This window comes from Manis javanica, chromosome 1 (assembly GCF_040802235.1).
Source record: "Manis javanica isolate MJ-LG chromosome 1, MJ_LKY, whole genome shotgun sequence".
In the NCBI taxonomy this organism is placed as follows: Eukaryota; Metazoa; Chordata; class Mammalia; order Pholidota; family Manidae; genus Manis; species Manis javanica.
This window is the reverse complement of record NC_133156.1, coordinates 88,124,491-88,150,273: the sequence shown is the minus strand read 5'-3', so window position 1 is coordinate 88,150,273 and position 25,783 is coordinate 88,124,491. Positions and strand designations below refer to the sequence as shown.

General features: G+C 38.2%; 1 protein-coding gene across 3 annotated transcripts in view; it reads left to right on the top strand.

Annotated features, from left to right (window-relative positions):
* Nucleotides 1-25,783, top strand: part of RASGRF2 (Ras protein specific guanine nucleotide releasing factor 2) — a 214,684-nt gene that overhangs the window by 91,082 nt on the left and 97,819 nt on the right. For all 3 annotated transcript variants that reach the window (XM_036999810.2, XM_036999818.2, XM_036999829.2), the window contains exons 8-14: nt 4,129-4,238; nt 4,980-5,098; nt 10,837-10,997; nt 11,892-11,958; nt 12,516-12,652; nt 20,260-20,342; nt 25,185-25,433. In XM_036999810.2, the coding sequence (XP_036855705.2) occupies nt 4,129-4,238; nt 4,980-5,098; nt 10,837-10,997; nt 11,892-11,958; nt 12,516-12,652; nt 20,260-20,342; nt 25,185-25,433 (926 nt within the window). The remainder of the gene's footprint in view (nt 1-4,128; nt 4,239-4,979; nt 5,099-10,836; nt 10,998-11,891; nt 11,959-12,515; nt 12,653-20,259; nt 20,343-25,184; nt 25,434-25,783) is intronic.

Below are 25,783 nucleotides of genomic sequence, written 5' to 3'. Positions count from 1 at the left end.
TTCCCCAAATCATGTGTGTTAGGGTTTCTGTGGAGAGCTTTGTCCCTCTGAACAGGCATCTCTGACCCCCACTGATCACTTTGTAGCCTCAGAAAGAAAGATTGCTCTGGTTCATAATTGTCTGTCTTAAAGTTTGTCAATCTGGCTTGAAATCCTAGAAGTCACCAAAGAAGTTTAGTAAGATTTTTAAAAGCCAAAAGGATGCATTTGAAACATTTAAGTATAGTAAAATTTTATAATGTTATTGTGGTTTTTTTTCTTTCTTTTTTTTATACTCAAGATCTTTATTGATTTAACTGTAACAGCAATGTTACTGTGTTTTCTCATGGAACTGAATTGAGAACTCTTTGCCTCTCTGAGGAAATATTTCACAAGCAAAACTTCAAAGCAAAAAATTTTTCTTTTTTTCAAACTTTATACAAAATTGTAATTTAAAATCTTATTTACAGTGAAAAAAATTTCAAGTAGTGTTATGTTCTGTGATTCTATTTGAATCTTTCGTAATTACCTTTAGGTTATGATTAGCTATCCTAGATTATATCTGTTCAGCAACCCCAAGTCAGGTAAGTATTAAAGGTAGAGTTGTGACAGACACATGGAATATTGAGAGGGGTGCCGAGCTCCCTTTCTGACAGTCTATTAATGCCTTTCCAAGTGCTATTTAATTCCCATTGGTATGATTCTCTCAGAGTTTTAAAATGGAGAACTGCATTTACACTTAGATAAGATGTATGAACACAGTATAACATAGGGCCTTGGAAAAACCTCTGGAGTTCTTTAAATTGTTCAGATACTCTTCCACCATGTTTGCCCTCTTCCCCCTGGACTTTAAGCCCAATAGCAAGGACTTGGCATTTTGACTGACCCCAGGGAATTCCCATGAGGTCAGACAAGACCTTCGGACTGGGGCTTCAGGACACCTGGACATCTTGCTCGTCCTTCAGTCATAATATTGGGGAAAATAACTGAACCAAGCTGAATCTCTGTTTCTTGCCCCCAAAGCTGAGGCAACTGAGCTCATTTTACCTCCCAGGACTTTAGCTTTCTGACTGTGTGATCCTAGGGAACAAGACTGGTTCTGCCAGTTGGTGTTGGGTAACTACGTGGTGCAAGGAGCCTGGGCCTCCCCTCCCGAGACTGTGGTGGTCCCAAACCCTAGAATTTAGCTGAAGGATCAGATATTGAAGTTCCCTGGCTTCGTCCAGACCAGGTTAACCAAAGGCTTCAGCTATGAGAACCACTACTCTGGGAAAAGCCTCAAACTTGAAGAATTTAGCCAGAATTGGTCCAACTGCAAGAAATGTGCAAATCAAAAAAGCACTGAAATTGAAGGAGCTTGTGTATTTGCATCTCATAGCTTTTTAACAGACCGAGAAAGGAAATCAGCAGAGTGTGCTGTCCAATTATCTTGTTCACTGTCTTGTTGTATCTCTCCTCCTGCTTTCTCTCTAAGAGTGACCGTATGGAACATTTCAGGGAAATTGCCCTTTGTTAAAGGTTGGAGGTTCTTTCTTACTAGGTTCAGTCTGTCCTTCTTCCCTTTTGGTCCTTTCATAACAGGTGAAATAGACATGAAAGCGTTTGCTCCCTCAGGCGGCCCAGATGGACCTACTTCCCTGTGCATGCACTGTAGCAGGAGTGGTTCTTCTGCATTTCAGCCTTTCTCTGGCCTAGGCTGGAAACCTTAGGGTGAGGCGGGCGCCTACACTTTTTTTCTACAAGACAACAGTGGAAGACATGACCGTAGTTCATACTAGCAAGGGGCATCTGCCCAGACTTTTTCTTAAGGCGGAGGTTGGTGTGGGGCAGGGGAAGAAAGGGAGGTGATTGGCGGCTTTTAACCTGTATATGCACAGGAGAGAAAAGTGTTATATTCTACCTCTTTCTAATGGGTCCTTTGTTGAGGGAGTTGATTGTTGCTGTCAGTGAACTATGTTGAATTACGGAAACTTGAAGGAATTTATAGAATTTGGATGATCACTAAATTTATCCTCAGCTGAACTATCAGTGTTCCTAAGAAATTTGTTATGGAAAACAATGCAGTCAGTAACAATTTGTATTTAGCAAAGACAGTGACTTGGCTGGTACTGTTTAAATTGACTTCAGCTGCTCCTACGTCCACAGGTAAGCTGTTCATGAAATCTGTCCTGACAAGAACAGTGCTGTTAGATGTTCTCCAGAAAGTATCCACTTGCTGCTAGCCCCCTATTTACTGTAATGGGAGAGCAAGTGAATTGATGTCTATAAAATGACCAGTACTGTTCCATAATTGAAAGCAGAATTATGATTCATTTAGACAGGACTTACTATGATTTTTGGCCTCTTTGGAAACAGATTTATAATTAGCTCTTGAATATACAGATGAGCTCTTTGGAGAGCTGTCCGTTTCTCCGTAAGAACATCCTTTGCCTGCTTTTAGGCAGCTTCAGGCTTGTTTGTTCCTCCACCAGAAAGTGGAAAGGGCCAGTTACTAAATTTCAAATCTATCCACTTGAATCTTAGCCAAGGAGCTCTCTGAAATAGATTTAATTAATGGGGGAGGATCATAAAGCTATTGACTAAACTTGGTTTTGTGGGTTTTCAGCACATTATAAGTAGTCAGGCTCTCCCACTCCTGTCCTCTTTGTTATGAAAAATTGAGTACATTAGCTGTTGATTGCCTTGATTTTCTTGTAGAAGTAATTTAGAAGCAAACTGTTATCAATCATGGCATTGTACAGAAGGGACATTTGAAAGCATCCTGAGCTCAGGGGCCTTCACCAAGTGGGATGGCCCTGCAGGCCATCTTAGTGAGAAGTTTATGGGATGGAGAGATAGGAAACGTCCTCCACATGTCTCCTGAGGGAGGGGTCTCCTGTGCCCCACCCGCCTACAAGGAGGTCTGCCTTTCCCAAACCTTAACTTGATGACATTCCCTAGGACACAACCCCAGAGTATGAGCTGCAGATAGATGACCTGTGCTGAAGGCTCTGCCCTTGGTGCCTATGTATAAATGTGGCTACATTAGTAAACAACAAATATTAGCAAATAACCCAGTGAAGGCTACCACCTGCATGAAAGCAAAAGTAGATCTGTGGCCAGAGCTGCCGATGCCTCAGGACAGCATGGAAGGACTTACCCATGGGGTCCTGGAAGCTGTTATACTTTCTGCATTCTCAGAGGTCCTCTCAAGTTTGGAGTGAGACCCTAGTACCTGCAGTGGGTTTGTGCACTGGTCAGAACTGGGCTCATGGCTGGCTCTGCCATTAACTATGAGACCACCTCAGACAAGTTACCAAACCTTCGCACTTTGTTTCTATATCTCTATAAAATGGGGAAGTAATCCTTATGTTGCTGGAATATTAGGTCCACAAGCAAACCTTGTGCTCCAATGCAATCCATAGTAGGCAGTGTTATGGTAGCTGTGGTTCATGTTATTAAAATTAAAACCACTGCACATGCTTTCTAAACATTTTTAGTTTATAAGCCAATAAAAAATAAATATGCTTGATCATATGACGAGTTAAATCTCTCTGTGGTCTATTAAGACCTTCATAGGGTTGGTGGAGTTTCTGCATTTGACAGAATTCAGATAGTCTGTTCATTAACAAGTGCACAAATAAATAATCTAATCAAGCAATACTTTTTACTGCCAGGAGGATGACTTGAGGTAAAGTAGGATCAGAATGTAATAAGGCTGAATGTGTCTTCTTCTCCCAAGTTTTAATTCTTCTCTTTAAGAAGAATACTACATTGCTGTAGTATTATCGATTTTTAAAAAATTCTGTAAACAGGCAAATATATTTAAAATGCAGACTCAAGTGACTTGGTGATAGCTGTATCTGTTCCCCTATGAACCAATGTTGAAATGTTATTATTAAGAAATATATGATTATATTGAACATCTATAGAAAAATTGTTTCCTTGTAATATAATACTTTATTACTCACTTATGTGGTCTTGGTGAAGTGTATGTGTGAAGTTTGAAGCATGGTTCATTTGAAATGTACTTCTTAAAAAACATATTTGTGAAACTGTGAATCAAAACTATAAAAGTCAAGATGAGCTTCTGGGAGGCACTGATAGCAGAGCAGGGAGTGTCTCAGTGTTTCTCATCCTGACTCTGCTCACGCTGGTCTTTGCATTTAGATCCCCAGGTATATCATCACACTTCATGAACTCCTAGCTCATACACCCCATGAACATGTGGAGAGGAAAAGTCTGGAGTTTGCAAAATCAAAACTAGAAGAACTGTCTAGGTATGTGGAGCACATATAATAAAGGCCTGATATGGGAAAGCAGCAAGTTGATTTCTGTGGAAACCTAATACATATGTCCAGGGAACAAGAAATGAGATGTAGTCCAGCTTCACAGATTCCCCTGAGTACTCAACGCTAGCTGTTGAGTTGATACTTAATCAGCACCCACATTGATTTTAACCAAGAAAAGAAGACATCTTTGAAGATGTTTTATAGATTCAGTTACATGTGACTTTAAGTAATTGAGATGTTCACATTTCTTCCAATGTCACAGAAAGACAATTTTTAGTTGTATTTTTGTATTCATATTTGGCAAGAAGCTAGAAAATGTTTATTGTGTATTTATCAGTGACTTTGGTATTTCAGGCAGTTCTCTACATCTGTGTTTCTCTAGCTTATATGGGATAAATACTATAAAAAGTCTGAATTTACTCCACTTCTAAGAAACGGCATCCTAATTTCAGTGAAGGGAGCTGTTCATAATGTAACATGTTTTGCTGTTGCATTTACAAGCAGCATTCTCAGGTACTCCTTGATTGCTGACCCACTCAGCATTTACTGTTAACCTTGCTTCAGGTCATGACTTGGTGAAGCCTAGAGGTGCAGTCTGCATCCCCCACAACCCCAGTTAAATTGATCCAAGTTCAAGACCTACCTTCGCAGATGGAGCTTTTCTTTGCCTACCTGCTAGGGCAATAGAAAATATCTGTGCTGTGATCCTCTCTGTGTTGTGTCTGACAGGGTAATGCATGATGAAGTGAGTGACACTGAGAACATAAGGAAGAACCTTGCAATAGAAAGAATGATCGTAGAGGGCTGTGACATTTTGCTGGACACCAGTCAAACTTTCATCCGCCAAGGTAGGTCCTTGTTAACAACTTATTAGACCCACCATGTAAGTGATCTCTGTGACTGTCACATTACCACTGGCAGATCCAGGAAAGCATTTTGCAGCAGGCTTGATTTAGCTGTGTGATTGACAGTGTTCTTGCAGGACATTCCCATGGCCTTGACCGAGGCTGTGAAGGCCCACTTTTGTGCTGTTTCTTTTCAGGGGCCATGAAAAACAGCAACACAATAATAGTAAAGCACCAGTGGGACAATAAATTACATTCTGACTGGACTCTCCTCCTCAGTGGACCGGACATTCTCTACAGCTCCAAGGAGGACAGATCGGTCTGGCCGATTGGAATGGCAGTGCCAGGTGGTGACGACATCCAGGCAAAGGCCCAGGAGAAACTTGCATTACTCAAAGCCCTTTCACATAGCAGTGGGGACAATGTCCGAAGTGAAAACAGCTGTCTCTTGTTCCCATTTTTCATCAGCACTTCTGGATCAGCCCCACATGATATGATTTGATTCAACTGGTAACTCCAGTTGCCAGATGAAATGTCTCACAACTCACCCCAGCCCCACTTTGATAATGGTGAAGGTATCTTGTTTGTGAGATGCGTGTTGGGGGCATCACCTAGTAAATGAAGCTTCTGAAGAGTTAAAGATATTTGTGTCAGAAATTGTGACAAATAACAGCCTAACAGTGCATATTCCTCCGTGGTTCTCATTCCAAAGTGCAAGAAGTAAAACACATCCCAGGTTCTTTTTAAGTGCTTAGGTGTTCTGAGGGAGGGGAGCATGCTCCCTGGAGTTTATTTGAGGCAATATATTGCACACATTTTGGTTTTGAACTTGGTGAGGGGTGGCACATAAATTTGGAATTGGAATTAACTATTAATGTCATTTCTGCTTATCAGGTGCCATTATCATTTGAAGACATTGCATTTCTGTTGCCTAACCAAAATGTGCTGCTTAAAAGTATTCTGTTTTACCTCATCAAACAATACATTATTCATGCTGTGCACATTAATTATTGCACAGAATACTTAAAAAATTTAACACATGTTGTTCTATTCTCCCTTATTTACAAGGAGAGAAATCACATATATGTTAAAGTTTGGAAGCACATTTTAGGAAATGATACCTTTTCTCATTTTTGGCTTTTAATATTAATTTTTCTGTAAATAATCATGGAATATAACGCTAGTACCTTCAGGCCTTCCTAAGGCTCCATTTATTCCTCTGCACAGGCTGTGTCCTCATACTGGCTTCCTGCCTCCCCAGCAGTTGCCTGTGTCTGTGCCTTTATATGCGCTGTCCCCAGCCTCATGGCCAGAATGCCTTTATTCACCTTTTTTGTGCCTATGAAGGTCTGCTTGTCTTACCAGGCTCAGGTCAGATACCTCTGAGGAGCCTTTCAAAATTTCCTCCCCATTATCCTCTCTTTTTTCCTCCAGTTGGAATGAATTTACCTTCTTCCTCATTTCCAAGGTCTTTTGTTCCTGGTGCATGCATTTCATTCTCTTGTGTATTATAGGTACTTGTTTGCATGCTTCTCTCTCCTAGTAATCATAGCTCCTAAAGGCAGTGTTTATGAATCCTCTATTGTCTAACACCCTGTTTTCCATTATGGAACCTGGAAAATGGGGTGTGGATTGAATGGAATTGCTTGTTCAATTGCAGTTTTGATTGTAAGGTGTCTTATTTTGTATTTTTAGTATATTTGGAGTTCACTGAAAAATACTAGTTGCCTTGAGCTTTATAATATGTGAGAATGAAAACCAAAGTTTGTATAACTAGTATTGCATCTCTGAAAGGACTTTTCATTGCAAAGTATTGTTATGCATAAACATTTAATCTATTTCTACAAACAGAAACTGTTTTAATCTAATATGAAAAACTATGGGTAGAAAATTCTCAAAGCTTGAATATATTGAATAAGTCATATTTTCTTTCATTATACTTGGAGGAAAAACAATCATTAGCCACCTCTCCCTTTGATTCATGTCCAATGGCATTTATTGCTTGTTCTCTGCCACATGTTTAAAGCACTTCTGTCAGCTATTAATATATCTGATGTTATTATTGTACTGATGTTGATGCAATGATTTGCCTTTCAGCAATATTTTTCTGTATTGTTTGGTTTGGTTGGTCTGTTAGAATTATACAATAAAGGTGGTTTAAAAAGTCAGCCCTTAATCTGGAAAAGTAGAAAGTGATCCAATTATGGACACTTTGGGAAATTTGCATTGTTTTGCTTTGGTTGCTCCTATTACCACTTTTCCTAATACCCTTCACAGGCTTTAAAACCCATTGAAAGGTGTTTTTTTTTTTTTTAACACTTTCAAGTTTTGAGGGATTCCATTTTCTTGATTTATCTCTAATTGTATGCAAGTATTTGTGTTATTTACTTTTAGGGATGATATGAGGTCTGTTTTAGCGTGTGTGTGTGTGTGTGTGTGTGTGTGTGTGTGTGTGTATGTATGCATGTGTGTGGTTTCAATTTTAAATGAATTTTAATTCTCAAGGCTAGAAAAAATACATTATCCAGGTCATTTGAAAGGCCTCCTCGAATAGCATCAGCCCATCTTGAACCCATGGGAACTGAGTGATTGAAATAACAGAAGTTTTACTGTAAATTAATTCCTAATTATAAGATAGTTGATGAGTTGAATGCAAGGTACTGTATTTTAGCAGTGATCTGATATTATCATTTATTTTCCAAAATCTATTCAAAGTTTGTTGAACAAATATATAATGTCTGAGGCAATAACAGGAAGACAATATACACACGTCCCTGGAAGTCAAATTCTGTCTCCTCTACTTCCTTGCTGTGTATATTGGGCAGTTCACCCAACATCTCTGCCTCTGTGTCCTCTCAGTTGGAGTTGGTTGTAGCACCTGTCTTTTAGGGTGGTTGTGAAGATTGAATAGCTAATGCTCACAAAAGCATCTAGGCTGGTGCCTGTGAGATTATGATGCAGACTTTAAAAACCAAATCCAGATTTTGGAATGAGTGTCTATTTCCAGTAACAGGAAATATATATGGATATTATTAGAAGATAAAGGCACTCTAAATTGATAGTTGGGGCAAAACTCGTTCTGCATAGTCAACACTGTTCTGTGGAAATGTGAATCAGAAAAATGAAAAAAGGTAACTGAATTCAGAGGGGAATGCATGGAGAATAAGGAATGGGCTTCTCTGGTACCTTAATCATTACCCCAGACTCTAAATCGTGGACTTTCACTGTACTAGTGTTCTTTGAAATTGTGACATGGGGTCTAGAAATAGTTACATCTTCTTAAGTGCCTCACCCAACAAATACCCTGGAAATTGTGCTTCATTCTTTTTCACTACTGAGCAGAGCTCAGAATAAGGGCATTAGCCAGTCTTAAATGCTGCTCCATGGGAATTTAGTGATTGCAGAAACAGAAATTCTGTTGTAAATTGACTCCAATTATTAGACCAATGATAGAGATGCAAGCACTGAATCATACCAGTGGTCTGATACTGAGGAGTTAGCACTATAATCTACTTATTTCTTTAATTTGTATTAACAAGAGAAGAATCTTCAAGTCTCCTGGTTGTGTTGAAACATAAGATGAAATGTGAAAAACATCCACTTAACATGTTATTTCCAATATGATTTAACAAACCAAAGTATTGAAATTGTCCACTTTTAATTCAGACATATAACTTTGTGTACTTACCTAAGCATATAGTCTCTTAGTTGGATATGAGATGAACAGTTATAGGTTAAGAATATTAATGTACAGTTGCCAACAAAACATTTATTTTTTTTACCTCAAAGCTGAAATTCACATTAATAACTAATATGAGTGAACAGTGTTTTCTGTAATTTCTGATGTACAAACATTAAATACTAGAAGCACTTAACAGTGAACACTATATTGAGTCTTCATAACCTCGGTTATGGCCTTTCTGAAAATGACTCCCGAGCTCATTCGTCCACCAGGATATCTGTCCTAAACCCCAATCTTTCGGCCCCAGCCAATCATCCTGGTGACTCATGACCCCCATGGAAAATCTACAACACTTTCCCATCTGATCCCTTTCTAAATGTCGCTGAATCCTGGCTGTGCCACTCAACCAGGTGTGGCCTTAGGAGGGAAGCTTGACTTCTCAGGCCTCAATTTCCCCTTCTGTAAAAGGGGATGAGTGAGCCACGTCCTCGGAAAGTTCTCCTTCAGCTTTAATTCCAGCTCATGAGTCCTGTGAACACAACCCTGCTGCTGCTCTTGCTCATTTACTTCTTGAAGTGTTCTGCCTTCTGCTCTCTCCACCTCTCCTTCACTCTTCACACTGAATTGCTTGCCGCCTGGGCTCTCTGCCAGTTTGCTCCCACCTGCCTCATCTCCTGCATCACTCTCCTCTTACCCATTCCCCACAGTGGAATCAACCCTCTTCCTGCCCTTTGTTCCCCAGTCCCACACCCTCCCCCAGGACTGCTTCAGTGCCTTTCTTTAGGCTCCAAGCAGCTGCCTACTTGGCCTCCGCCAAGCAGCCCCGCCTAAATAGGCAGAATCAGGGCATGGAGGCTTGGGCCCTTTACTCCCTGAACATCTTCAGATCTCTGTTAAAAAGCGGATGCTATTTGGAATATTATGTTAATATTCATATGTTAATGTGAGTGTTTTGTGGTCCACAATTCCAGTTTTACCATATTACATATAAACACAACTTTGGTGGCTTTTCCTCCACTTATAGCAGTCATCTGTGTTCTTAAAAAAGAAAAATCAGGAAACCCAGAAAGTGTATGAAGAGGAAAATAAAGTTGCCTGCAATCTCATCTCTTAGTGATGACCACTGCTAATATTTAAGGGTTGAATATGCATTCAGTGGTTCTTATGAGGCCAATATGAGTCTTTGTAAGGCAGCATTGGATGTAGGTGGTGGATTAAACAAATAGTAGAAATATTACTGGCTCAGGGCATTTCTAAAGTCAGAGGCAAGGGATTTGCAAGAAGTTTTCCTAGTACTTTATGCTTGGATGTTTGACTTAGATTGGAATTCAAGTTTTTGGGCAGAGGGAGGCCCTTATTAGTATGAAAGTACATAAAGTCTATGTAGAGCTTCTCACATAGAATGGAAGATAGTTTGAAGCTCCCAAGAATGTTCTGAGTAGAGGCTTTATGTGGTTTCTTTTCCATTCAGATTCCACAGAGAATTTTGATCACACAGAATCTAAATATGACCTGGAATAGTTGCTCTTTAAAAATAGTCATTAATTAACTTAGATTGAATTGTTATTTGTGTATATTTATAATACACCTATATTTACTTTCTATGCTCTATCAGTATGCTATTTATTAACCTTCAGTCCTTCAGGAAGAATAAATTCTATTTGCTTTTTATTATGTTATTTTATTACTATATGTAATTAAATAATATGTACATTATTCTTAGGTAAATGAATTAATTGAGAACAGATCACCAAGAGGCAAATGGCAGAAGTGCCTCTTCTGTGAATTCAGTCAGGCTTTCTTTCAATCTTATTTTCCAGCTTGTACATGAATATTCAAATCAAAAGTGTCTTATAAAAATAGTAGGAATTAGTTTGGCCCTTAAAACACAGGGCATCGTTTCTTCTGCTCAGAGTGTAGGGGGCTTACTTACTCTGATGGTGTATCAGATAAATCCTTGGTATCTTGGGAAACAGGCCCTACTGTTTATTGCATCAAGAACAGCTCTCACTTGACAGAATTTTAATTGCTGTGTGTTCTTCACTTTTGTGATTACCAGGTTCTCTTATTCAAGTACCTTCCGTTGAGAGGGGGAAACTTAGTAAAGTTCGCCTGGGTTCATTGTCTTTGAAAAAGGAAGGAGAAAGACAATGCTTCTTATTTACAAAACACTTTTTAATTTGTACAAGAAGTTCAGGAGGAAAGCTGCATCTGCTCAAGGTATGGGTTTTACATGACTATTCCACTTATGTTCTGTGCACTTAAGAGGCATTGAGGTTAATTTAATTATGACTGTCCCGTACCTGGTATCATAAAACAGATCATCACGGTTACATTGGTAATGTACAGTTAGCAACCTTGACACTTACTTTGTTGTTTATTGGATCCAAAGTAATAGAAATTTAAGTGCACATTACTACAAAGAAGTAAAATAAAAATCATGACCTGGGCAAAATTATACTAGTTGATGACCACTGAGCTACAAAAACCTTGTCAAACACTGCAGTGTACTGATGTAGTATTTGTTAATTTGTCTTACTCTATACCAAGAGTCAGCAAACTATAGCCCACACCTTGCTGCCTGTTTTTGTCTATAAAGTTTTATTTGAACACAGCCATACCTTTTTTTTAAACGTATTGTTTGCGGCAGCTTTCATGATCTTTAAAATGGCAGCTTTGAGTAGTCACTAAAAGATTTACTATCTGGCCCTTCACTGGAAAAGTTCGCCTATGTATACCTTCTGTTTTTTGGTGTCTAAAAATATTATCCAACACCATGGTGATGGCTTTTTACTGCTTATACCACTTCCTGGTTGGTGAGTTCAGCCCTTTGCTGAACGGCATTCGCTCTTGAGGGCCTCTGGTGCTATCTAGTCTCCCACATTCTGACTTACTGAACTGTGAAACATTGGGTGTTAGAGTGGCTTGCAGGACAAGAATCATGAAGTTCACTGAGTTACATGTCTAAGTTTAATTTTGGAATCTATGAAAATTAAGTATGATACAGAATCTCTGTGCCTCCTTCTATGGCAACTTGAATGTCAGGTTTACAGATCAGAGCTCCCCAACTTAGGCAAGATTCAGCTTCTTAATGAAAAATTGGTTTGTTTCCAGACAGGTGGGGTTCTCTCCCTAATAGAGTGTACGTTGATTGAGGAGCCCGATGCAAGCGACGATGACTGTAAGTCACATTCTATCACTTATAATTATATTAGAATGATATAATTTGAGTAGTCACTAAAAGATTTAGAGTAAAGAAGTCCTATGGTATTTTATATACTTGTAACTGAAAAGAGCTGTGTAAACAAGCAGGAGAGATGCTGAGAATAAATGTTCTGAAGTCATTTACAAATTAAAAATTCTGTTGAGCCATTTGATGGGTGAGCCTTGTTAAACCATCTTTTGGAATTCACATTTTACTGAATTTGTCTCCTGAAGAGGACTTTTCAATGCAGTTCAGAAAGGAATTGGATTAGATGGTTGGCATTCTGTAGCTTTATGGAAATTAAAATACAGGAAACAGAATGTCAAGGAGACTAGGATCCTAAACTGACCTCAGCTTTTTCATATACTTATGAGTTTAGTAAAGCCTTTCCCATGCCCTGAGGAGTACTGTTTTGCTGAAAAACAGATTCTAAACTTGAATACATAATGATCATATTACTAGAACCAGGTGAAAGCAGCTACTACTTACATTTTTGTATTCACATCTAATTGTTTGGTTTACATGTGTTGAAGCCAAAGGTTCTGGCCACATGTTTGGACACCTGGATTTTAAAATAGTGGTCGAGCCTCCCAACGCTGCTCCTTTTACTGTGGTCTTGTTAGCGCCTTCGCGCCAAGAGAAGGCTGCTTGGACCAGTGACATAAGTCAGGTGAGTGGGTGCCTTTTGCCATAAGTTGTTTTTTTCTTTGTTTTTTAAAAATTTCAAAATGTAAATTTTGGGGAGGGTTTTAAGAGTTATTTATTTTTACTAAAAAATACATCTGATTACTGTTGTCACTGCCATCACCACTCCGTAGCTTGATATGCTGGCATCATTTGTTGTTGTTTGTTTTTCTTTTTAAGGTTAGAAGTTACCTGAAATGTAATGCTTGCATTTTAGCTCCTGGGCATTTTTGTACATGCAGTAAATGTACTCATTTAATGTTGGACAGTGTTCAGATTGCTCTATTAGTAATAAATTATCCAGGGACTCCACTAGATTGTCTTGTTTGTTTGTATGTTTCTGAAGTAGGAAAATGGTAAGAGATAGAAAAAAGTTAACAAGGGCTGTGGGGAGAAGTCACAAATTAAGGAATCACATCAAAGAAGACATGCTATCTGCAAGGTGAAATCTGAAGGTGAGAAGGCCGAGTGTCCAAAATTACACAACTGCATTGACTCAAGACTCAAAATTAATCCAGTCTTTTATTAGCACTTTAAACACCCTCTACAGGCATACTAGATTTTTATTTATATACCCCTAGGACTGCTTTGATGGTGAATAAAGAGTTAGAAATAAAAGGACTACTTTCTCTGGCTAACAAAGAAATGAAAATATGGGATCTTCTATATTTGCATAATTATATCCTTGTGATTATTAATATTTTCATTAGCTCTATGCTGTACAAGTTAATACTTTAGTCTCTGTTTGTAATGTATCCCTTACCTTATGAAACTCTGAATCATTCATTGATTCTAAGAATGTTTACGGAGTAATGTGCTGCTGGGTATTGTGTAGGTACCAAGGATACAGCCATGATCCTGGCTTTCAAGGAGACAGGCAGGCTAGTAGGGAAGGAAGGGAAGTGGACAACTTAATGCAACTGAATTTTGTAGGTGTTATGAAGCCAAGATAAGTAGGAAGGGGAAAAATAAGGGTAGGAATAGGGTTTTTTTTTTTTTTAGCTGCTTCTAACTTCCACCTTACCTTGTAACTGGGACTCCTAAGATACAGAATTGATCAAAGCTTTAAGTGACCTTCCTTAGGGTACCTGGCATTGCTGAGAGAGAAGGACCCTTGGGGTACATGAATGATCTATGTCTGGTCGTTTAAAGAAAGGATCCAAAGAAGCTCTGCCTGCCACAAGCATCCAACTGAGCCTCTCTATTTAACTACATCTTGAGGCAGTTAAGTAACTTCTTCCTCTTTTTCCATATTGCTCTGGTTAACATGTTAAATTCTACAAGTAAATCAGAGAAGGAAGCTAACAGAAAATTGTCTCTTTTTGAGAGATGGCAATATCATTTCATGAAATTACTGTATTCAGTAGAGGCTGGACATTGTGTGTCTTTGACATGATTTCATTCATTCAACAAATATATTCATGCAGACACTATAAGCCAGGCACTGGTCAGGCACATGTAATATAATATGAATGAGAGACTCAATAGCAACAAAAGATTCCCTGGCTACATTCTAGGTGGGGAGGATTGAAAAACAATAGATTAATAAACAAGTACATACTATTTTATGTTGGAAGGTATAGGGCAGAATGAGAAATATTGGCTTGCTGAAAGTAGGTGTGGGGCAGTACAGTTTTAAAATGGTGGTCAGTGAATGCTGAAGGAGACATTGAAACAAAGACTGTATATATAATAAAGGGAACAGCCATTGCAAAAGCTCTAAAGTGGGAGGACACTGCATATTTTGAGGAATAGCATGAAGGCCAGTGTGGCTGAAGTAAAATGTGTGAAATGGAAAATAGGAAAGCAGGAAGTCAGAGAGGTAACAGAGACCAGATCAGGGAGGGCTTTAACTTGTACTCTGAGTCAGATGAAAAGCTAGTAAAGGGTTTGAGCAAAGGAGTTCCATGATCCCAGCTTAAAAAGATCACTTCGGCTACTGTATTGAGAATAGACTGGGGGTAGAAAGCAGGAGTGGAAGCAGGTCAGTGAATGAGAAGGCTACTGCAGTCGTCCAGGCAAGGGATGTTAAAGGTTTAGATCAGCATGGCAGGAATGGAGCTGGAGATAAGGGTTTTGATTATGAATTCATTTTGAAGGTACAGTCAACAGGGTTTTATTATGGATTATATTTGGAATGTGAGAGAAAAATAAGAGTCAGGATGACTCCAGAGTTTTTGGCCTGAGCAACTGGAAGAATTAAGTTGTCCTTAACTGAGGTGGAGAAATCTTCTGGAGAAAGAGTTTTGAGGCTCATTATCAAAAGCTTACTCTGGATATGTTGAGTTTCAGAAGTCTGGATAGACATTTGCATGGAGCTGTTAAGTAAGCTGTGGTATACAGGAGTCCAATGTCAAGAGGAGTGATCCGAAAAGAGAAAAGGGCCAGGGACTCAGTGAGGGCTCAGGGAGAACAGCAAAGAGGACTGAGAAGGAACCACCAGTGTGGTAGGACAGTCAAGAAGGCATGGTGTCATGCAGGTCAAGTGAGGACAATGTATTGAGGAGGTAGTAGTAGTCAGGTGGCAGCTGCTACCAGTGGCTGAGCACCATAGTGAGTGTTCTGAGACACTTAGTGATTTTGATGGGGCAGGATTTGAATGGTGAGTAGTACAGCCAGAGTGCTCCACTGTTGATTGAGCCTAGCCGGCTGCCCAGCAGACTGTGTCTCATCTGGTTTTGTTCTCTGCTTAAAGTATTTTCATCTTATGGGGGAAATTATGTCTATACATACATTGATAGAATTTGTCCATTTCCCAAGTATATCTCTGGACCTATTCATTATTATTAAGATGAACCTACCAAATGCTTAAAAATGTGCCATTTAATATTATATATTAATATTATATATACATATATATATATATGGACACAAGAAGCAACTAGAAATATTTTCAATACCTAACATACTAAATAAATGTTTATCAAAGTAGTTTCCACAGATAACTATATTAGAATTACCTGAGGGTTTTTTTAAACATGCAGATATTCCTAAACCCATATTCTGGACTCCTTCCCAGGTATAACAAGCTCCACAGATCACTTTTGCCTAACTAAATTAGAGAACCTCTGTCCCGAAAATCAACTATTTCCATCTCTAAAACCCCTACAGTCCTGCCTTACATAAATGATTTTATTGTCTGGCTCTCTAGTATATATATATGCATCATTCTTGCTTTTTATCTCTTTTACATCTTTCTATATTCCTACAAATTCCTCATATTGGAAACTTCTAATATAATAGTATAATACATTATTTATATATATCATATACCTACCCTAATATATAAGGACACAAAAAGGAACTGCGTGTGTGTGTGTATATATATATATATATAGTGGTAGAATATATCTACCACATTGACTTACCACTTTTCTAGCTTTTTCTGAACAATTGGGTATAGGAGTTATTTCCAAGTTTTGGCATTAATGTGTGAGGTCCTTCATTGGTATATCTTCCCTACAGTGGGTAAGGCTGGTACAGAAGGCCTGGTCACTTTCTTGATTTCATGATTCATGACTTGACAGACTGCCAAAGTGCCTCAGGTAATACATGACTCATCATTTCACTACATTATCAGCAAGGTGTCTGTGCAGCTTTCTTCTAAGTCCCACCTATGTTGAGTTTTGTCACATTCATAACATTTTCCGATTTAATGGAAAAGTGGTATTGCTTTCCAGAGATTTTAATTTACATTTCTGTAATTACCAATGAAATGAACATTTTCTATTATTTCTATTTCTTGTCTGTTTATATCAGATGGTATTGTTCTTTGGAGGTATCCTTACAAACTAGAGAAATGCACATTTTCTTTCAATTCAGACTATGAGTATGTTCTCCATTATTTTGTCTTTTTATTTTTGTCATTCTGTAGTTTGCTAACTCTTAATTTTTTTTGTAAGTTGATCTCAAGTCACCTTGCTAAACTACTGTATCACATTACACTAATCACAGATGGTGCTTACCCAAGATAATAAAGTGGTTCCTGAGCATTGACACAATCCCAGCTTCACATAACGAACTCTATACAAAAATTAAGACTTTTGGTTTTGCCAGGCCTCTCACTTTGAAGCTGTAATTTTTAGAAGCAACAATTGCTTGAATGATTAATTACACCTTTAGTTATACCAGTAGGGCCATAATTAACTGTTGGCATCTCCAACAAAATGTGTAAGTGGCTAATGGTCTTGACCAATAATTCTTCCCTTTTTCATCTATTTATAGGGAAAAATTTGAGGCTGAAGATCTGACCATTCATTTCAATGTAGTGCTTTCACTTGTGCTTGTCTTATCATCATACATAATGGTGTTTAAACAGGTTTCTCTATAATTATGGGTATTAACTAAAATACAGAATTAAAATTCACCTCTGAGACTCTTCGTTTGGGCAGATGTGTCAAAATATAGACCTTGTATAGACAAATTTGTAGCATGCTGACATGCTTTCTCCCTTAAAATAGCTTCTCTGGAATCAAAAGAGAATTTTCTACTTGAACATAAAAAGGTGAACTGAAAGGCAAAATTGAATCTAACCTTTCTTCCCATTACTTAGAAGTGTCAAGAAGGTAAAAAACATGGTGACACAGTAGACCACTGACCTTTGAACAGGTGTTGCCTTAGGCAAGACCATTAAATTAAAATACTCAGCTGGAGAAGTCATTCTCAGCTATCATCCAAGGACCAGCTGTATCAAAATTACGTGGGGCTTTGATGAACATACGTACTTCCAGGCCCCACCCTGGTCATAGTCATCACAAACTGAACTAGAATACCCATGGCTTAGGAATATGCTTTTGTTATCTTATTAATTTCAAGGTTTACTGTAATTCACATAATTACATAACACATCAATGTGTCCTTAAAAGATATGTGATACTTGCTTATTTTCATGTAATTTTTCTTGAATGAGTGAATTGTATTTATTTTCTCAGGGCTTATTTGCTTTTCTCTAATACAACCAAGATGCATGTTATAGGGTCATGAATATACTCAACAACTTCCAATATAAATGTATTCATGAACACATTCATATATATAAATTCTATTATAGTTCAACTTTTTCCTGGAAGAGAACTCTTTCTTCAGTACAGTATTGCTCAAAGTTCCAAATGGAAGTGAGATAAAAGCAGAATACTCTTGTTAAAGTAGAGCTGGGTGGACCCAGGGCCACCAGCAGTTCTATTTGTTCATACCCATGGTGTCACTGAAGCCTGTCTATGGAGCTTCTAAGAAACGAAGACTTTCGTTACGTGATCTATCGAGCTATGGGTCATATTATATGTATGTTTTGTTCTGAAACTTGAGTGTAAGTGAAAATTTCTTTTTCTTCCTTGAAAAAAATTTTAATACTTTACACAATGAATTAGAAAGATTGATGAATGAGATGACACTGGATAATGAGATGTTCAAAGCTGGTCACATAAATCTTCTCTTTTGGCTCTAAAACATTTATCTCAAGTTCCAATTTTGGCAATGTGGAAGATTGAACTGATTTAGATCTCCTCTAGCTACAAAAACATAAATGAAAAACATGAAGAATCAGTATAATAAATATAATTTAATACATTGGTATATTTACAGACCTAAATGAAAATTTCTAGTTGTCAGAAATGACAAAGTAACTAAGAGTCAGAGCAGAAATCCTGTATACTGAAGACAGAGAGACCTGGGAATGATTTTAGATTGGATATTGGTCTCAGGCACAAGAGGTATTAACAAAGGGAGTGAGAGGTAGCCTTGGGCTCCTTAAAGAATTGAGATCTCTGTTAAGGCCTGAACACTGGAAGGCTTTGTGAAATAAGAACTCTAAAAACTCTATCCATTAGCCCAGAAAAGAAATAAGGACATTTGTCCTTGTCATGAATTCTGAATTTTTAAAAAGCTCTTTTGAAAAAAATGGATGTGTTTCTGGCCTCTGGATTTGAAATTCAGATTTGTAGTATTCACATGGTGTGAAAATTCCAAACTGAGAAATTAATGCAAAAACAATCCTTGGACTATTGAAATCCCAACGCTGCTTGGTAGAAGCAAATACAAAGTTGTTCCATCAGCAACGCTTCTACAATTCCGGGCTTATGACTATGTGCTCAAAATAAAAAAATTACAAAGATAGCGAGTAAATGATCTGCCACAAGAGAGTCCAAAGACACTAGTCAAAACAGTCTAGCCTTGCTGGAACTTCAGTTAACAGGGTGGCAACTTGGAAAAGACTGTAAAAGAAGAATGTTTGAAATAAACTGAGAGAAAAAGAGGAGGGAGAGAGGAAGAAAAAAAGAAAGGGAAAGGATGGAAGGGGAAAAAGAGAGGGAGAAAGAAGAAAAAAGGGAAAGAAGAAGAGGGAAGGAGGGAAGGAAAAGGAAAAGAGAGAGAAAAGATCACTATGTGAAAAGGATGAGGCTGGTGTGTCAAAGAACCAAACAGAAAATCTCAACATGGAAACGACAGTCCTAAATCATCCTAAAGCTGTTGTCTGCATAGCTATGCCATTGACTTACAATGTTAAAAGGAAATTGAAGGAACATTGTTCATTTCCCACAATTCTCACAAACCCTGTGTTGGTTTCCCCTGTGGTGTCCTCACTGTTCTTCAGAAACACTGAACGGGAAAAGAAGTCTGATTGCTAGCTAGGAAGGTCGGCAGGGTGAAGGATCACCTACCCCCTCCCTCTGCCCTGGCTCTGGGCGTCCCCTGTCCCCATACAGCCCTTCCCCCCCACCGCACCAATCAGCCTCTTCACACCATTTAATTACAGTCATACACAACTACATGGTATCCTAGTAACTAGAGCTAATTTCTGATTTTAAGAATGCTTTAAATCTTTTCTCATATTCTGTTTTGTTCAAAGGGAATATGTATAATTCAAAATAAATCCTCTAGCCCTTTTCTAATTGCAAAGGGAAATTTCAAATTGATAAGGCATAGATATAAATAAAGAAGACAGAGAAAATTAACAAAAGTTCTAGAGTTTTCCTCTTAGAAAGAAAAGAGAAAAAGATGAACAGAGCTTTATGTGTGCCAGAAACAGGTGAAATTACACTATGCGTCCTCACCAAACCAACATGGTGCCAATAGAAACTGCCAGAGAAACTAGAGAAAAGCAAGGATTTACTGGCAAAAAACACCTGAGAAGCAGGCACCGAGATTACTGGTGAGGCAGAACATGAGTTCCAACTAAGGCCACCATTTCTACTCAGCCTGCTCTGTAACATTCCCCAGGGCAGAGAATCAATATAGCACAGGCAACCACCCTCAGAAGGTCTGAACATCTCAAGGAGTGCTGTGACAGACAGAACTGTGACTATGTGACACTGTGGTGAGAATCCCTGGGGAATACATACCAGGAAAGGATAACCCTTATATCTAGTCTCAGGTGTTGGCACAGTTTTAGTATCTGTATATTGAATCTGTTCACCACTCTGTGATGTTTACCCACCACTCTGTGTGTGTGTGAGTGTGTGTTTGTGTGTGTACATGCGCACCCATGCTCACAGATGAGAAACCAAATTGTTTTTAATGGCTATAAACAATTCTGGAAATAAATGAACTGCCTAGGTTTTCATGTGGGTTATAATTGTCTATTTTTTAATTTCACAGTGTGTGGACAATATACGGTGTAATGGTTTAATGACTATAGTGTATGAAGAGAATTCCAAAGTAACTGTGCCACATATGATTAAGTAAGTGCAATAATCCTTTCCCTTACATTTTAATCAAGATCAAATTGATAGAGAATGTGAAACCCTGGATAAAATACTGCTTCAGTAGGATTTTGCTTCCTACTGTGAATATGTTCTTATAATAATTCATGATATGCCATTATAAGTAAAAAGACAATCACAGTGGTTTTTCAGATTCATAGTTTATTGACCCATAACATAGAAAAATTGTTTTTCATACTGTTACATATGCCTTCACCCAGGACAAATACTATCAAGATTTTCAAATTCAATATAAAAAGTTGTGACAGTCAGACATGTCCAAAGTCAGAGAGTGGACCAAAGTATGGCAGAAATTTTTGGTGTCTTCCCAGTGAGTATGAACTGTATTACTCAGACTTGGTTGTAGAGATACATTTAGATTTTGAAGACACTCAACATGAACCTTACTTTTCCATAGCACCAGCTACCCACTGCCTGTATGTGAATTTACCCAAGAGGCTACTGCCCAGGGGTGCCATCCTGCTCTCTGTATCTTTCGTTAACAGAGAAAATCCTGTAATTTAAAATGATCAATAGGGAAACTAGAGTTTAAAATGAGCTGTTAGATCAGTAACTTTGTGTCATAGCTCTCTGTAGTAATGCTTTTGTCTCTGCATCTTTGTTTCCAAATTAATTGTTTTGGAAGTATTTTGAAGCTGACCAAATTATTCCCTACTCTCATTTTCTTGGTTATTTGCATTCCAAGTTCCAAGAATAAACTGTACTTTTAAAAGCGGTTCTATCTTTCAAATAAGTTACATGAAAATAAAAAAATGTTTGTCTTCCATTCCTTTTTTTTTTTTTTTGGATTCTCTTAGGTTTGACCTATTTATGCTAAGGCAATAAAAACATTAACTTTCCTTTCCTCTTCTGGTAGGTATTACCTATAATTAGCATCATCCCAATGGTACAAGTTTTAAAACTTATTAATTATTTTATCACATGAAGGCAGAGTATATTAGTGCCATAATTGCCACAGAGGAAAAAATTATTAAGAAATGGTAGTATTTTAAATTACTAGTCAAATTAAAAAATGTTTTGGGTAGGATCATTTTCAAACTCTAGAGCAAAGATTCTTAAGCATTCAATTTTCTAGGTTTTTAATATGGTACAGTTTTTTTAAGCCAGGTTATTTAAAAATAATGCTAAGATTAAAACCAACTGTGGAATATTAAGTCAAAGGTCCAAATTATGGCTTAATTTTTAAATTCACATTCTTGGGTTAGAGTTTGCTTATTAATTTTCTATAATAGGATTCTTATTTTAATATTTTACAAAATAACATATATTATTTTTATTCATTTTTTAAAGTACTTCATTGAAAGACAGACGTAAAAGTCCAAAACTGCTTTAGAATGAGAATATGTAAATTGGACATTGCACCCAAGTTATAAGCTCCACCCTGGGGTGACTGCACACCCACCATACATACCTTTGGTTGACTTCAAGAAGTAACATGGATAAAAACTTTGGTTTTGTGCCTGACTATGGCTATGCCCAAATACATCATCTGTCCTCTATGATGGCAGTTTGACCAAGGTCCATGTCCAATCTTATTTGTATAACTACCTCCCCTGCAGACCAAGTCTTTCCTGCCTTTTGGTGCACAGATGTAACACTTGACTGAGTAGCAATTGCCCTCCTGTGAGGACAGACACTTGTATTTATGGCTGTAAGGATTTTCTGTTAGAGTCATGTTTCAATGTCCATCTATACTATCCAAGATGTACTCCCAAGGCAGAGTTTCATATACTTCTTCCTTCTATTTTTTCCTGCTTCACTGAGCCTGGGTTTCCTCAGTCAGGGAAAAGAGTATGATTTTGCAATCTCTGTTCCTTCTGATAGTCTCCTCCATGGCCCTTTTCTACTCTAAATTCTGTATTCTTGCCTCCTTGCTCATTTCCCTAGCTACATACCATGAGAAAAAAAGAGAGAGACATTTTGCAGAGTTAAGAGAAAAAAATTATCCTATCTTAATTGTGTCTTACTGACATGACATCACTTTACAGGCACTCACTTCCTTTTAAAACTTACTAATTATAATAGGTAATTTAGGTTTGATGTCTCAAGACTGCTTTTTTAAGTGTTTAGCAAAAGGAGTTGTTATTATCATAGGAAGCTAAAGTAACACATTGTATCTTTCTTGAGAGTCTCTTAGGAAGTAAAGTAAAATCTTGTTCAGTGTAATAAAAGAAAATTAAATAATGTCATAATTTAATTTCTTTTCTTAAAATTAAGATGTAATAACAGTGAAGGACAATGGTATAATTTGCCAGTTTTATTTTTAGTTTCATGTTGACTACAACATATCTTTTCTTCCTAGTGTTTTGATTAAAGTAATTATAAGTAAAAGATCCAAAACTCAAAACTACGATTAGATTGCAAAATCATGACATTTGTTAGGTGAAAATATCCCTTTAAATGGTGTTTACATTTTGTGTATATAGATTAAGGCCTGCTTTCTTTTAATAATAATTGTCTTCAACTTTCTCAGAAAATAGAGATTTTTTTGCGGGGAAATGGTGGGAGAAAAAGTGATTATCTTAATAGCTTCTAGCCAGATTGATGGATTCATAGACAATTCTGAGGCCTTTTTACCAATGAGGAATTTAAGAACCAGAAAAGTAAAGTTGGTTGAGGGTCACATAGTGAGTGGAGGAAAGAGCCATGCTATTTTCAGGAATCTCAAGAGATGACTTGTGCACTTGTGAATTCAGTAATGTGACTACAACCAGCAGGCCACCCCCAGTCAGCTCCTCAGCAGGGGAAAGCTGCTTATTTAAAATGCTCTTTTAGGCTTGCAATTGAAGTGCTTCTGCAGGCACTGAGCATACTTTGGGTTGGGAAGTTTCCAAGAATAAGCTAAGAAAGCTATTGATTCCTTTTTACCAAAAAGAAAATAAATATATAATGGAAAATCCCTCGAAGTGCTGAAAGGACTAATTAAGGGCACTTATAACAAGCCAACTGATTCTTAGCAAGCAAGCGCCTCACTGAGCCTCACTAGCCCTGTAAGCGTATCCTTTAATCAAGTAGTGAAATCCAGGGCTTCGTCGAGTGCCTATTCTGAGATGCTGCGGTGCAGGGAAGAGGGGTTCCCGGAAGGAATGTGAAAGCTCCAGGCAGTCCTAGAAAGCATTTGCATTTCTTTGAGCCCCACTTGGATTTATTCTCTGCTTCTAAGCTTTTCCTCTTACAAACTTTGCCTTTCTGCCTGCCTCTTGCCCTTTCTACAAACGTATACCACCGGCTGAGGGCTCTGAACACCGCCAGTGACAGGGAGGGCTGCTGTGTGAATCTTGCCCCGGTTTGGTCGTCCACCTGGAGAGGCCGCTCAGGCTCCCAGTGCAGCCACCATTGAGGAGCAGCCAGATGGGAGGTTTTACAGAATGAGAAAAACAGCACACTGTAGTGGGGACACAGTGGTGAGGGCTGTTCCCAGAGAATCTCTAGAAGTGTTCGTGGCCTGTATTTCACCCATTCCTTTTTTTTTTAAATGAAGATAATTTTTCATACTGCAGAATATTGAAAACATAATACTTTACACAACTTATGGATTAAACTATACTCATAAAATTGATAGCCTTAAATGTAGTAATAAGCCAGGAAGAATGAAATGAATTAAACATTAAATTCAAGAAGTTAGAAAAAAATGACAAAAACTGTAGGAATGTATAAGAAGGAAATAAGATGAGAATAGACATTAATAAATTAAAATACAGAAAAACAGTAGAATTTATAAAAAACCAGCTCTAGAGGGAAAAATACCTAATAATCTATTTGTCAGTTTAGTCACAAAAAAAAGGGAGAAAGCACAAATGCAGAAAATTAGAAGTGAGAAAAAGAAATAACCACAGATACCGCAGTGTATCTGTTTCTCCATCCCGCCCCTCCACGGGGAGAACATCACCCATTACTTTCTAAGTGCCCTTCTGACATTCTGAGCTAAGGGCATAAACAATGCCACTTCTAAATAAGGCTTTTGGCTTCATTTCCCAAATAAGACGTGATTGAAGTAGAAAGAGAACTGAAGGTAGCAGAAAAGGCCACCCAAAGTATCACTTGGGTGTGTTGATTATTTTGAGCTACAGGCACTTAAAAAACAGCAAATTGAGGGAGAGCCTTTCTCTGAAATTATCCACCTGAAGACAGATCCTCCAAAAGGCAGTTGCTTGTCATAATCCCTTCCCCGGAGTTTCATCAACCAGGGAGGATCTCATCAAAGGAGAGGAGACTAGAAGTTGGCATCACACCCAGACTAACTTGGTCACAATCCTGCTTCCCATCCATTCTTCTAAGGTTCCATTCACCTTCCCTAAAAATCATTCACTCTCCCTGAAAAGGCCTGTATCCTGCTCCCCCTCCCCTGTTAAGATGGTATTTAAGCCTGAATTCTAAGCCACCTCAGGGAGTTTACTCATTTTTACCTGGGTCTCTCTCATGTGTACATGAAATAAACATTCTAATAAGCTTCTGTTGTGTTGCTTTTGCTAATCTGTCTTTTATTACAGGGGTCTCAACCAAGAACTCAGAAACGTAGAGGGAAAATTATTTTTCTTCCCCTACAGGAAGAATCCACAGAGTGAAATGAATTATTATTTCCTTCTTCACAATTAATTCTGACCTTCCTAAGTTAAAATGGCATATGTATATTGATGTTTTTATAGCCCTGACATCTTGTATGTTATATGCCATATCAACATCTTTTATCAAATGCAATAGGAAGCCGACATGAGTGTGTGTTTACAAATACCGAAATACTCAATGGCTGAGAGGGAGCTTCATCCCAGGTTTGTTCTCATGTTCCTCCCTTGTGCGTAGGTCTGATGCCCGTCTTCATAAAGATGACACCGACATTTGCTTCAGTAAAACACTCAACTCCTGCAAAGTGCCCCAGATCCGTTATGCCAGTGTGGAGCGCCTCTTGGAGCGGCTGACAGACTTGCGGTTTCTTAGCATTGATTTCCTTAATACCTTTCTGCACACCTATCGCATTTTCACTACAGCAGCTGTGGTGCTGGATAAGCTTTCTGACATATACAAGAGGCCTTTTACCTCCATCCCTGTCAGGTAGGCCCTCCTGTTCCCTGGGTCTCAATGCAGAAGAGCAGCCCAGCTCTGCAGAGCTGCTCCCACAGTTTCAGCTTGCCTGGAACTTACCATGCTAGTAGAAGGGGGTGAATAGAGTCCACAGATGGTTTCCAAGGGAAGAAATTGAGAACCCAGGACTCCCTAACTTGCCTTTGCTTGCTCTGTGATTATTTGGAAGCTAACTCTGTTGTTTTAGGTTTTTCTATTTTATTTTATTTTGTAATTACATGCATAAGAGTCACCCCTGGGAGTCTTGTTAAAATGCAGGCTCTGGTCAGCAGTTCAGGAGTGGAGCTGAGTTCTGCATTTCTAACAAGCTCCCCAGAGAT